This window comes from Saccostrea echinata, unplaced genomic scaffold (assembly GCF_033153115.1).
Source record: "Saccostrea echinata isolate AGI-Se365-2 ecotype Australia unplaced genomic scaffold, CSIRO_AGI_Sech_v1 ptg000001l, whole genome shotgun sequence".
Lineage (NCBI taxonomy): Eukaryota > Metazoa > Mollusca > Bivalvia > Ostreida > Ostreidae > Saccostrea > Saccostrea echinata.
Window position 1 is genome coordinate 27,017,040 of NW_026889750.1, and position 12,493 is coordinate 27,029,532.

Sequence of the window (12,493 nt, forward strand, 5' to 3'; positions counted from 1 at the left end):
ATTTTTATAGGAATATGGAGAACAAAAATATCTTTTATACGGTAAATATTTTTATCAAGGTAAGCAGTGCCAATGTGACTCATGGGCTTCTTGTTTTTGAAAGATACATGTATATCTGCTGTTATTAGAAACAGAATATATTAGACTAGACTGAAATGCAGCAAAGTTATGCTTCTCTTGTCTGATTGATTTAAAAAAATATATTTTGATTAATATTCAAACAAGATTAAAAAAAATATGAGCATAAGAAGGCTTTCAGACAATTTCAACAACAGTTTCATCAGAGACCTCTAGTTTAAATCACAAAATTTAGCTCATATGAATTTACAAGTACTTTATAAATTACTTAAATGTAAACAATAATGGTTGTACCTTAATTAACTGATATTGATGGATTTTTAAAAAAGGAAAATGCATATGTGTCATTCATAGAGTGTGTTAGAGAGACTAGCCAGATTTACCCAGGCCTGCATAGTGCCTTCAATTGATAGCATCGTGAGTGGACCAATCATCCTAGGCTTCTGTCACAACTTTAAGGTGTGCAACTTCACACTCCCTCATGGTAAGTCCTACTAGAACAATATTGTTACTATCATAAATATACAGAAAGAAATATATGGATGCATGAAATTCATAGCTTAATCTCTAAATGTAATATGATGTTGGGTTATTATTTGTGAGGAAATTTGTAGGTGAGACAAAGACTATGCCATGTTTTGATGGTTGTGCTACACATCTTGGATGTACAGTCACTCTTAGAGGGGGAACTGTTAGTGAACTTAAAAGGGTAAATATTGAATCTAAGTATAAATATAGAGGGAAAAGAGAATGCATTTTGTTGACACATTTATAAATAATGCAATGATAAAAGTGCTCTACAGATATTGTGTACTTGTACACTGATATTGACAAAAAAGATTATACTTCCACAGCTGAAGAAGATAATGAAGTGGATGGTGTTTGTCTCCTATCACTCTAAACTGGAAATCTCTTTCTGTATGGATGAGTTTGCTCTACCCGTGAACAAGTCCCAGGCCAACTCTGTATCACCTGGTATGGATGACCTGTCTGGCTCAATGGAGGTCCACCAGCCACAATCCTCCAGAACATCACAGCAGACAACACCTGATGAGGTGGCTCCCATTTGTGAGGAGCATGAGGAAGTGGAGGGTCTACCTGGAGTTCCCAGTGGGATTGACATGTGTGATGTGGGGAAAGGGAAGGACATTACTGAAGAAGGATTGAAGTCATTGGGAAGTTTTAGTGAAATAAAAGAAAGTGAGGTGGTTGTAGATATTCAGGATTTTGAAAATCAAGAGAACACAGCTAAAGCTACAGGTTCAGAGAGCAAAAAGCAAATGAAGCCAGAAGAGGTGGTTATCATTCAAGAGGAAAAGCCTACTGTTCTCATTCAATCAGACAGCATTATCATTCAGCCTGACAGCAGTGTTGGAATACCTGTAGATCAAGTGAATGACAACACCTCAGAGAATCATGGAGGTTATAAAATGTTTACTAGAGGAAGTCGGCCATCATCTACCAAACACCCTGTCGGACTGGAAATTTCTGATCAGTCAGATCCACTTTATAATTACCAGAAAAACAAGGATGAGACAATCTTCTACAGCTCCCACACACTCCAAGAGAAATCTCTAAAACACTGTCAGAAATTCAACAAACTTTTAAAGGAAGTTATTCTCTCCAGCTCACCATTCATCAATTATGAATTGCCTTATCTGGAGACAGAGGAAGGGTCTATGTGCAGTAACAGGAAATTCTTTCCTGAGGAGATTTACTGGTCCAATTATTTTGAGTCAGAGAATCAGCAGGAGAAGAAAAAGAGTAAGAACATTGATTACCAGCCACCAGTTAAGAAGCCAGTGTTGGAGTGGTCCAGAGTGGAGGTGGTAGAGGCCCACCCATTAGTGGTCAGTCAGCTTTGTCTGCCTATCAATGACAAGACAATGCAGGTTTGTATGTGTGTGTACCATATTCTTGTCAGCATGCTTAGAAAATTATCACCCTATAAAATATTCATTGTAAGGATATACATGTACATATCTATGTATGCTGAGATCAAATCATTGTATGGCTTTATCATTCTTGGAAAAGGAAATAAATCATCATGGATATGATTTGCAATTTTTATTTGTCAATGATTTTTAAAACTGAGAAAGAGAAGAAGCAGACTTTGAAAATTACTATTTTAAGAATAGTTAGAGCTGAAATGTAAAGTAAATACTGTGTATTAATTTCATAAACATTTATTTATCCAGGACATGCTGGCTGATTTTAGAGCAAGAGGAGGGAGATTAAAACTGAACTATGACAAGCTACCCAAGGGACCTGTGATATCATATGACACAAAAATCACTGCATCTTCTAGTGATAAACCTGTTGTTCAGAATGGTACACTTAAACCTGCAGAAGTAGACAGTCCCAAAAAGACACCTGCCAAGGTAGATTATGTTGACGGACAGAGCTCCAACTGGAGCGAAAATATTTTTCGCCACTTTTCGCGATGAAAGGAATAACATTTTTACACAAGTGTACAGTGTTAAACACTCCACTAATAGCACTATTTCAATTTGTTTATATCACAGGCATTGTTTTAAAATTGTAAAATTTAAAGTTGTATCCACTTACAAAACTGATATAGGAAGTATTTATACAATTAATTTGATACTGATATTAGCCAACTCTTGACAGTAGATGTCCTCTTGTTCATAACTTTTTAGCCTGGGGAGGGGAGTTACAGACTTAGTAAAGATATATGACATTTTTTTTAAAAATGAAAAAATAATATAATAGGCGAAAATTTTAATCATATCAACAATTTATTGTGAAAATTTAAGAAGTAATTAAAATCAGGTTTAAAACTTGGCTTAATTCAACAACTTGGACACTGGGTGTATATGCATGTAAATTCATATAACTAAAAATAATTCAGCGTAATTGACAAAAGTATTGTTTTGTTTCCAAGCCAGTATCTCTTTCACTCTTTGTCAGTTTATGGTATAATGAACACACTATTTTGACTTTAATCAGGTAAAATTAGCAGCCATGCTCTGCAATTTTCGTCATGTTTTCCTACTTTCGGTTTAAAAAAAAACAATCTATATAGATCCAGATTTTATTGATTAAAATCTTTTATTAACTAACTTCATCTCCCAAAAACACTTCGTCTTTCCTTGTTTAATCCATCTTATATTATTTCAAGTAATTTTGTATCCCCTTACTGCTCCAGGCTAAAGTTACCTACTAAATCAGCTGTGTGCGTTCAAGTGAGACGTGATTTCCTACATGTACATTGTTTGTACGTTTCGTGGAGTTTTCACACCCTGAATTCACATGTCTGCTTGCATTAAATAAACAAAGGGGCTAATCTGTATACATTGAATAAACAAAGGAGATAGCCAGGAGTACACACACTTTTGTATGCTATATCTAAAAAAAAAGTTCATTTTCGCCACTTTTGAATTTCTTTTCGCCACTTTTGGAAAAAATTCGCAATTGGCGCAAATGGCGAATCACAGCTCGAGCCCTGTTGACGGATCATCATTAATATTTGAAAATTTGCTTAAAATGGGAATTTCTTGGTCAGTAAAACATGGTTATATATACAAGAACATTAAGGGATAGTCATTTCAACCAAAGCTAGCTACAGTATATCCAGTTACTAGAATTTTGTCATACATTTGAAGTGCTGGTATATTATATAATGACTAAATTTGGTGTTGGTGTAAGCATGAATTTATAAGAAACATGTAATGAATGTGTTTAACAAATTAATTTAAACATGTTCTCTTAAACCAAACCCCACCACCACCACCAAAAACAAAAAAAGAAAACAAAACCAAGAACTAAAAAAATATATTGATTAAGTTTTTTGATCATAACAGACCTTGGGAAGATTCAGTGGAAGGTAATCTTTATTTTGATTTGTCAGATTGACTGTCTAGACTTTGCACAGCATCAGAGATTGGTTGTTCTACTCAGCAGTTATTCTGAGAAGTCAGAAAACCACCCACTGCCTTGTCTTCCTCCTCAGTAAGTACACTGTATTCAAAGAGTGGTAATGAAGAAGCTAACTTTAATAAAATTATTTATTCATAGCGTTATTTATTTATTTGTCTTTTGATCCCCTAGCCAAGAAAAGATTCCATACACTGGTACATGTATAGCGCAAATTCACCACATTGATATTGACAAGACTGAAATTTCATCATTAACATCCATTCCAGTCTATTCACAATTGGTAGTCCAAAAAGTATTTAACCTATTGGTGCATTTATAATGTTTTGTCAGCTGCATACATCAGATACTGTATCTGCCTGCATTATTTGCATGAACCACTCTTAGGACAGTATTGAGGCCTTTTTTTTAACTTATCACACAAAATTTTCAAACCAAACCTACACATACAAACATTTAATGTTCTGTGTGATAAAACATTAGATGATGCAGTTTCTGAATCCTTTTTGCATCCTCATGATATAACAATCATGTGAGTCTTTGCTAGGCAAGGGTTTTTGGTCTGCTCTGCTCTCCATAAATGCTCTGCTCCACATAAATGGGGAGCTGAGCCAGCCCAAAAACCCTTGGCTAGCAAAGATGAATTGTATCTAAAAAGAATATTTTTTGTACCACACATGCCCTTTAAACACTCAACCTTGAAAAACCTTATTGCATCCAAATGATTATTGTACATTGTAGGAAAAGTTTCTATGACATGAAAATATGACGGACATATGGACGGCCAATGTGACAACAATATTGCCTGGACTTTATTTAAATTTGTGGGTACAAATGTACCTCATGCTGATGATTATTAAATTGTAATTATATTGCCAAATTATTATGTGACAGAGTCACAACATTAAAACAGTTGTTTAATGCAGCATACAAGTTCCTATTAACAAAAGCTATTTGCTATCTGGTAGTGTAATCGTAAAGATGTAAAGTTTCAATGGAATATAAATACCGGTAAAGCAATGAGTACATCCATATGCTGTATAATGTCCTCTGTTTGCATTTTGATATGTTTGAGCAAATTGAATATTTTTACTGCAGACTGGTTACAATGGAGTTTTATGGAAGTCAGGACATAACACTTGGTGGATTCCTTGAGAAGTTCTGTTTCAGGTAAAAGTATTGACAAGTGAAATAATTTCATGCACAGTTTTAATTGGCATACTTGTATAAATTTAGAAAAATGTTAAATGATATTTATTTGGTATTATGAAATAGAACTATGGGTTTTTTTTATTCCAGTAAAATAACCGTTATTGTATTGTGATTTATAGATTGTAGGGGATCTGTCTACATAAATAATATTGCTCATGTATTTTATTGAACACTCCCCCCTGTTTCAGGGAGTCATACTCCTGTCAGCCCAACACATGCACTTCAGCAACCTGTGACATCCCTATGTTGGACCATGTCAGAAGGATCATCAACAGCAATGGTGCCATTTATATTTCCTTGAGAAAACTCCCCAACTGTGTCCCTGGGGGTGAGAAAGCACTGATGATGTGGAACTGGTGTAGGAAATGTAGACAGGTTAGCAATTACGAAATAATGTTGTATGTACAAAACAAGAATTGATCCCCAGTAATTCTTTAGAGTAACCTTTTTGTCATCAAATCCCAATTTCAATTTTTGTAAATGGATGTAATGTAAATCTCATTAAAAACTTAGTTCTTTAAATTTGTTCATATTTATAAAAAGAAAGTTTTATTTTTTTTTTTACACATGTAATATGCATTTAATGTAGGCCACACCTCTTGTTCCCATGAGTATGGACAGCTGGAACATGTCCTTTGCCAAGTACCTGGAGCTTCGTTTCCATGCTGCCTCATTTGTCAGAAGGGTGGGCTCAGAACCTTGTAGTCACTCCCTACATCATTTCTTCAGTCAGTACTTTGGACATCGGAACATTGTAGCTACCTTCAAGTATGTATCAGAGTTGGAATTCATTATGTTAATGTAGAATGTATTTTATTTTGATGATATAACCTTATTTTTCAAATTAATTAAATAATTGTATTAAACATGTAATATTGTGTTTATTTAGTATGAATTCAACATGTAATGAGAATTCTGGGAGATAGTTTAACTTTGAAAGAGATGAATTTGTTCAAGAAAGTACCAGGTACATAATTTTTTTCTTAAAAAAAAATTATAGATACTACCCAATTAGCAGAAAAGAGATTGTTCTTCCCCCACCAATCATAAGCATTGAAGATGGAATGCAGAAATCTCATTGGACAAGACTCAAAGATGAAGTCAGATCCCTAACTTCTAAGTATGTAGTATAATTATGTATAATTATTAATCCTGAGAGTCAAGTTATAGAACTCCTTGTTAAATTTGAAATGATTTTGGATTATGCAGAATCATGTCCTCATATCTATTTCTTGATGCAGATGCACAGATATGTTTGCTTCCATTCACACCACCATTGTGAACACTAATTGTGATACGCATAATGAGACTCTGAGTAAACTCATCACAGACTACAAGGCCATCATTCCAGTAAGACTTGTTCTCAAGCACTGACATTTTCTGTTCTGTGTATAATTTCTGCATGATTTAATGATGAGCAGGTTATCTGTGCATGTATAACATATTTAGTCATGATTATGGTCTTCAGAGTTTTATTTCTAATTTATTATAGACAGAGAAAGGCAGAATAAAAGATTTGGCAGATAACACAAGACAATTACTAGCAGATATCTGGGTAGATATTGACAGTGGCACTGATTCTAAAGGTACAGTAGATAAAATTAAATATGTTCAACACCAGTAAAAGATAAACCACGTGTACATGTATCTGTATGAGCTTTTCCATGAAGACTTCAATAGAAGTTCACCTGTTTGTGTTGGAGAGTGATAAATTGTTTTTATTGCAGATGTAACAGAAAAACTTTATGTAATGCAGGATAATGTTGTTAGAATAAAACGACTAATAGCAGATGCCATACAGAACTGGAACCTCAAGTACATCCATATTTTTTCATGCCTGTATTCGTTCACCTGAGCTGAAGGCTCAAGTGAGCTTTTCTGATCAAAATTTGTGCATTGTCTTTGCATTGTCATAAACTTTTCACATTTTCATTTTCTTCTGAAGAACCACTATGCCAATTTCAACCAAACTTGCCGTAAAGCATTTGTGGATGAAGGGAATTCAGATTTGTTCAAAGGAAGAGCCATGCCATCTTTCAATGGGAGATAATTAAGAATAAGCAAAAATTTAATGGCATCATTTAAAAATTTTCTCAAGAACCACCAGGCCAAAAAAGATGAAACTTATGTCAAAGCTTCATTACATAGTATAAATTCAATTTTTTTTTTTACAAATCATAACCCCCAGGGGTAGAGTGGGGTCACAACAGGCAATCAAAGTTTTACATAGATAAATATATAGGGAAAAAATTTTTAACAATCTTTTTCTCAAGAACAGCAAAGCCATGGTTAGTCATATTAAAGTGCAAGCATTGCAAGGAAGTATTAATTCAAATTTGTTCAAATCATGACCCCCTGGGGTTGGATGGGGTCACAGTAGGGGATCAAAGTTTTACGTAGGAATATACAGGAAAAAATCTATATAAATCTTCTCAAAAATGGCAAAGCAATGATAAATTATATTGATATGGAAGCATCATCAGGTAGTGTAGATTCAAATTTATTCAAATCATGATGCCCCAAGGGTAGGATGGGGCACATTAGGTGATCCAAGATTTGCATAGGAATATATAGGGAAAAAAACTTTACAATAGCCATTGTTAGTGTTTAAAATCTACATCTGCTGTAGTGCCAGGCCTGTATATATGAGTGTATTAATGCTTATTTTGCTGTTGTTTTTAAAGTTAATTTAAATGTTAAAATAATTTAGTTAAAAAGAAATAGTTTTGTGTTTCAAAATTCTATGAGTGTAAATGGTCATTGTGTTTCACCAGTTTAATAATAAGTGAATTGCACTGTATTCCCATGTTGCATGCAATCAGCAGTGCAGTTTAACACAGTAATTTTGTTAGAGTTTGTTACTTTTAAGTCTTGAGCCTTCTAATGCAGTTTTTTTTGTGGTAGGTTACAAGAGCTGATAACCCAACAAAAGAAATTCAACAAACAGGCCAGAAAGGAGGCAACACCACCCCCACAAGAAGATGACAGCAAACTGGTATTTGATGTATAAGAATTGACACACTAGTAAACTAACAAGATTCATGATTCTTATATTGGTTTTGTGATTTTAATGAATGATGTTGCAATGGTTAAGGAAAACAGAACATTCTGTGTATTCAAAATGCTACTCTTTTAGCCCCATTAGAGTTAATTTACAGTAATTACACATACATGTATATACTAATTCAAGATACATAATTTTTATGCCCCCGGATCCAAAGATCCCGGGGGTATATTGTTTTTGTCCTGTCTGTCTGTTTGTCTGTTTATCTGTTTGTCTGTTTATCTGTTTGTCTGTCTGTCTGTTGTCAACTTTAACCTTGCCTATAACTTTTGATTGGTCGGAGCTATGACTTTCATATTTCACATGTGTATTCTTGTGACAACACCTTTCTTTGGGTACCATCATATTTGACCTTTTGACCTTGACCTTGGAGTTTGACCCACTTTTGCAAAATAACCTTGGCCATAACTTCTGAACAGTTAGTGCTTTGGGTTTCAAACTTCACATGTGTATTCTTTGTGACAACACCTTTCTTTGGGTACCATCATATTTGACCTTTTGACCTTGACCTTGGAGTTTGACCCACTTTTGCAAAATAACCTTGGCCATAACTTCTGAACAGTTAGTGCTTTGGGTTTCAAACTTCACATGTGTATTCTTTGTGACAAGGCCTTCCTTTGGATACCAATCACTTTGACCTTTTGACCTTGACCTTGGAGTTTGACCTACTTTTGAAAAACTTTAACCTTGGCCATAACTTTTGAACAGTTGGTGCTTGGGGTTTCAAATTTCACATGTGTATTCCTTGTGACAAGACCTTCCTGTGGATATCAACCTCTTTGACCCTTTGACCTTGTCCTTGGAGTTTGACCTACTTTTGAAAAACTTTAACCTTGGCCATAACTTTTGAATGGTTGATGCTAGGGCTTTCATACTTCACACATGTAATCCTTGTGACATCACCTTCCTTTGAATACCAACCACTTTGACCCTTTGACCTTGACCTAGGAGTTTGACCTACTTTTGAAAAACTTTAACCTTGGCCATTACTTCTGAATGGTTGGTGGTAGAGCTTTCATACTTCACAGATGTAATCCTTGTGACATCACCTTCCTTTGAATACCAACCACTTTGACCCCTTGACCTTGACAAAGGAGTTTGACCTACTTTCGAAAAACTTTAACCTTGGCCATAACTTTTGAATGGTTGGTGCAAGGGCTTTCCTACTTTACATATGTAATCCTTGTGACAAGACCTTCCTTTAGATACCAACAACTTTGACCTTGACCTCGATGTTTTACTTACTTTTAAAAAACTTTAACCTTCACCATAACTTTTGAACAGTTGCAGCTAGGGCTTTCAAATTTAACATTTTTTATCTTTTGGCCTGGATTTTGACTTGCATTTGAGAAACTTTAACCTTCGCCATAAGCTGCGATATGGGGGCATCAGTGTTTCACAAACACATCTTGTTGTTATTGTGAAGAACTGTGCTGCCTAAGTAAATATTTGAGAAATGCTTTCAAAATACTGCTCCTTCTTTAGTTTTGGTTGATTTCAGCAAAACTTTGCAAAGCTTTAGAAACATTAAGTTACATAATAAGTCAAGATGCAACTTCTCTATTCCACTGGTATAAGTACAGTCTCATGGGAGACTTTTTGTTTTATATACAGAGTACATCATCTTCCTCTCGGCAGTTTGGGATTGAGGATTCACAGTCTACTGCAGAATTTACAGAGATAGATGCTTCCCAGGAAGTGGATCCAGATTCCAGAGGTGTGTGCTTTGTTATCCTATAAAATGAGAATTTAAATACTGAAAATAACAATAATGGTAAAGGAATGTGTCATTTCAACTCTTTTCATTCCTTTAATTTCCTCAACTGTTTGGTATGAACATTTGGAGACAAAAAATATTATGTTTATCTTTTAGCTTCCTCTATGCCAGTGAAAATTAATGATCCAGTAGAATCCAACTTCAAAGAGACATGTAAGTACAGGTGCTTTGGTACATTTTCATTCTTTTTCTTTTTTGCCCTCCGCTTTCATTGAAAGTGGAGATATTAATTATACTCCCTGCATACGTAGTTTGGGGGGTGTATATAGGAATTACCTTGTCAGTCTGTCCCTCTGTCTGTCTGTCCAATCTTGTCCAGGCTATAACTTTGTTTTTCATTGGAAGCTCATACTTGGTACAAAGATTGTTTATGACCTGAGGGTGTGTCTTGACCTTAACCTAAGGTCATTCCACCAAGTTCAAGGTCACTGGCAAAAAAGTATAAAATTTGTGTCTGGTCTATAATTTCCTAATGGAGAAGCATATGAGGTCCATAACTCAACTCAAAGATTACTTATAACCATAGGATGTGTCATTGCCACTGGCACAAAAAAATATTGAATTCAGTTTATAGCTTTCTAATGAAAAGCAATGGAAATTCATACTTCACAAAAATATTATTTATGTCATGAACTTGAACGAAGGTTAAACCAGCAAGCTCTAGGTTACCAGAAGTAAAGGTAAAAAAAAAGGGTCCTGTACATTATTCTTTAATAGATAAATATTGAAGGTTGAAACTTCAAAGATTATTTGTGAACTGAAGGTATGTCATAACTTTGACCCAAGGTCATTGTGGCAAGTTCAAGGTCACTAGGAGGAAAAGTGTAAAATTCATGTCAGATCCATAATTTTCTGATGGAGAAGCATATGAGGTCCATAACTCAACTCAAAGATTACTTATAACCATAGGATGTGTCATTTTTTAACCAAGTTCATTTTGGCAAGGTGAGGGTGACATTTGAAAATTGTTTATGGGCACTTAGAAAAATTCAGTGGTGGTATAATTTTGTGAGCTTGCTCACAGTACCTCTAGTTTGGGCAGACTATGGTTTCCAGATGATAACTTAAGTTCGTTTTGAGGCTTTTCAATGAAATTATACATAACCATTTGATTTGGAGGTCAAAAGGTCAAGGTCAGTGCCCCTTTTTTGTTACAGTTTATTTTTTACTATATTAAAAAAATAACTTGCTATGTTATTCTCTAGTATGTTTTAATGAGTGTTTGAAAATATATTTACTACCTTTTTAGTCATCAGTGATTTTATCTTCGTAGATGAAGGTTTGATTTCCAGTATATTAGTTTCTGCATTATATTCTTGAATTAAATATTCATTTATGACTAATATGCTTTTTCATGTGTGTGGATTTCATTGGTGTCCAGAAAACATTCTTCATTTCAATTTTTAAAAAGAAAATTTGATGAGTGTATTTGATGATTGGATATCATTATTTTTATGCATTGTTCAGCATTTCAAGGGTAGAAAATCTTTCTCATGCAATGCATTTATGTCATGCTTTTAATTACTTCTCTGGAAAAGCTTATAACATTTTGAAACTATAATTTATGCAAAGTAGATTCAAAAGCTGAATAATAATTTGCCTTTAAATTCATAAAATCATTCTTATTAAATTCTGCTGTTTACTAAACATGGTGATGAAGGATTCCTTCATTTAACTAAATAGTACACAGTTACATTGTTGTGTATTTTATTCATGGCATCATTGTGGGACTTTGCATTTAACCCACTCCTTGAATGTTTTGAAGGATTCAGTCATTCATATGCAAATACATCTTTAGTTGGTGAGAGCATTTTTAATTATTTCAAAATTTTGTAGCCTTAATATTGCACTTCAAATGTATTGGGTAATCCAGAGAAGGGCTTTTATGACATTTTAACAGTGTTTAAAAATCTGCACTTTAAAATAAGAAATCAAGTAAATGCAAGCATGCATAGTTTATTACTTAATGTCTACAAATAAAAAATAAAGTATACAATAATGTAGAATAAATGACAATATGTACCTTTACAATGTATTGTATTGAGTAGATACTGGAGGAGAATTTGATATGATTTAACTTTGTATGTTACAGACTATGCCCTGTCTACGGAGAGCAACCAATACAGTGTGACCCCAGGAATTGATGCAGGTATATTAGAGGATGCATGTGAAATGAAACCCCTGTCAGGGGACACTACTCAGTATGTGGTGGTACATTATGCAGAAGGTGAAGGGATCTAGTTTGTTTTTTCCCCAGTACTACATGTAACTCACTGTTGACTTGTGCCACTGCTCATTCCACTGAATCAGATACAGCATAAATTGGATTTGACATTAAAATCCATTAATGCCACAGACCTTTGCTTCAGCAGTTGATGTATATTTTTCCAGTATTTCCTGTGATATATTCTCATCCATTTCCTGACAAAATATTCAAACACAATTACACATTCTCTTTCCATGCA

General features: G+C 34.3%; 2 protein-coding genes across 7 annotated transcripts in view; one reads left to right on the forward strand and one right to left on the reverse strand.

The window, feature by feature from the left end:
- LOC133188259 (androgen-induced gene 1 protein-like) overlaps positions 1–12,493 on the reverse strand; it is a 423,009-nt gene that overhangs the window by 386,579 nt on the left and 23,937 nt on the right. The window lies entirely within an intron of this gene.
- LOC133188179 (1-phosphatidylinositol 3-phosphate 5-kinase-like) overlaps positions 1–12,493 on the forward strand; it is a 35,041-nt gene that overhangs the window by 10,864 nt on the left and 11,684 nt on the right. Inside the window, exons 17-33 of one of the 3 annotated variants that reach the window (XM_061323575.1) lie at positions 433–562; positions 693–787; positions 933–1,970; positions 2,277–2,459; positions 3,950–4,050; positions 5,074–5,145; positions 5,376–5,562; positions 5,777–5,955; positions 6,188–6,307; positions 6,429–6,537; positions 6,680–6,773; positions 6,915–7,002; positions 8,092–8,182; positions 9,866–9,968; positions 10,125–10,181; positions 11,278–11,307; positions 12,121–12,255. In XM_061323575.1, coding sequence (XP_061179559.1) covers positions 433–562; positions 693–787; positions 933–1,970; positions 2,277–2,459; positions 3,950–4,050; positions 5,074–5,145; positions 5,376–5,562; positions 5,777–5,955; positions 6,188–6,307; positions 6,429–6,537; positions 6,680–6,773; positions 6,915–7,002; positions 8,092–8,182; positions 9,866–9,968; positions 10,125–10,181; positions 11,278–11,307; positions 12,121–12,255 — 2,812 coding nt within the window. The remainder of the gene's footprint in view (positions 1–432; positions 563–692; positions 788–932; positions 1,971–2,276; positions 2,460–3,949; positions 4,051–5,073; positions 5,146–5,375; positions 5,563–5,776; positions 5,956–6,187; positions 6,308–6,428; positions 6,538–6,679; positions 6,774–6,914; positions 7,003–8,091; positions 8,183–9,865; positions 9,969–10,124; positions 10,182–11,277; positions 11,308–12,120; positions 12,256–12,493) is intronic. The other 2 variants (XM_061323562.1, XM_061323568.1) reach the window with 2 other exon arrangements.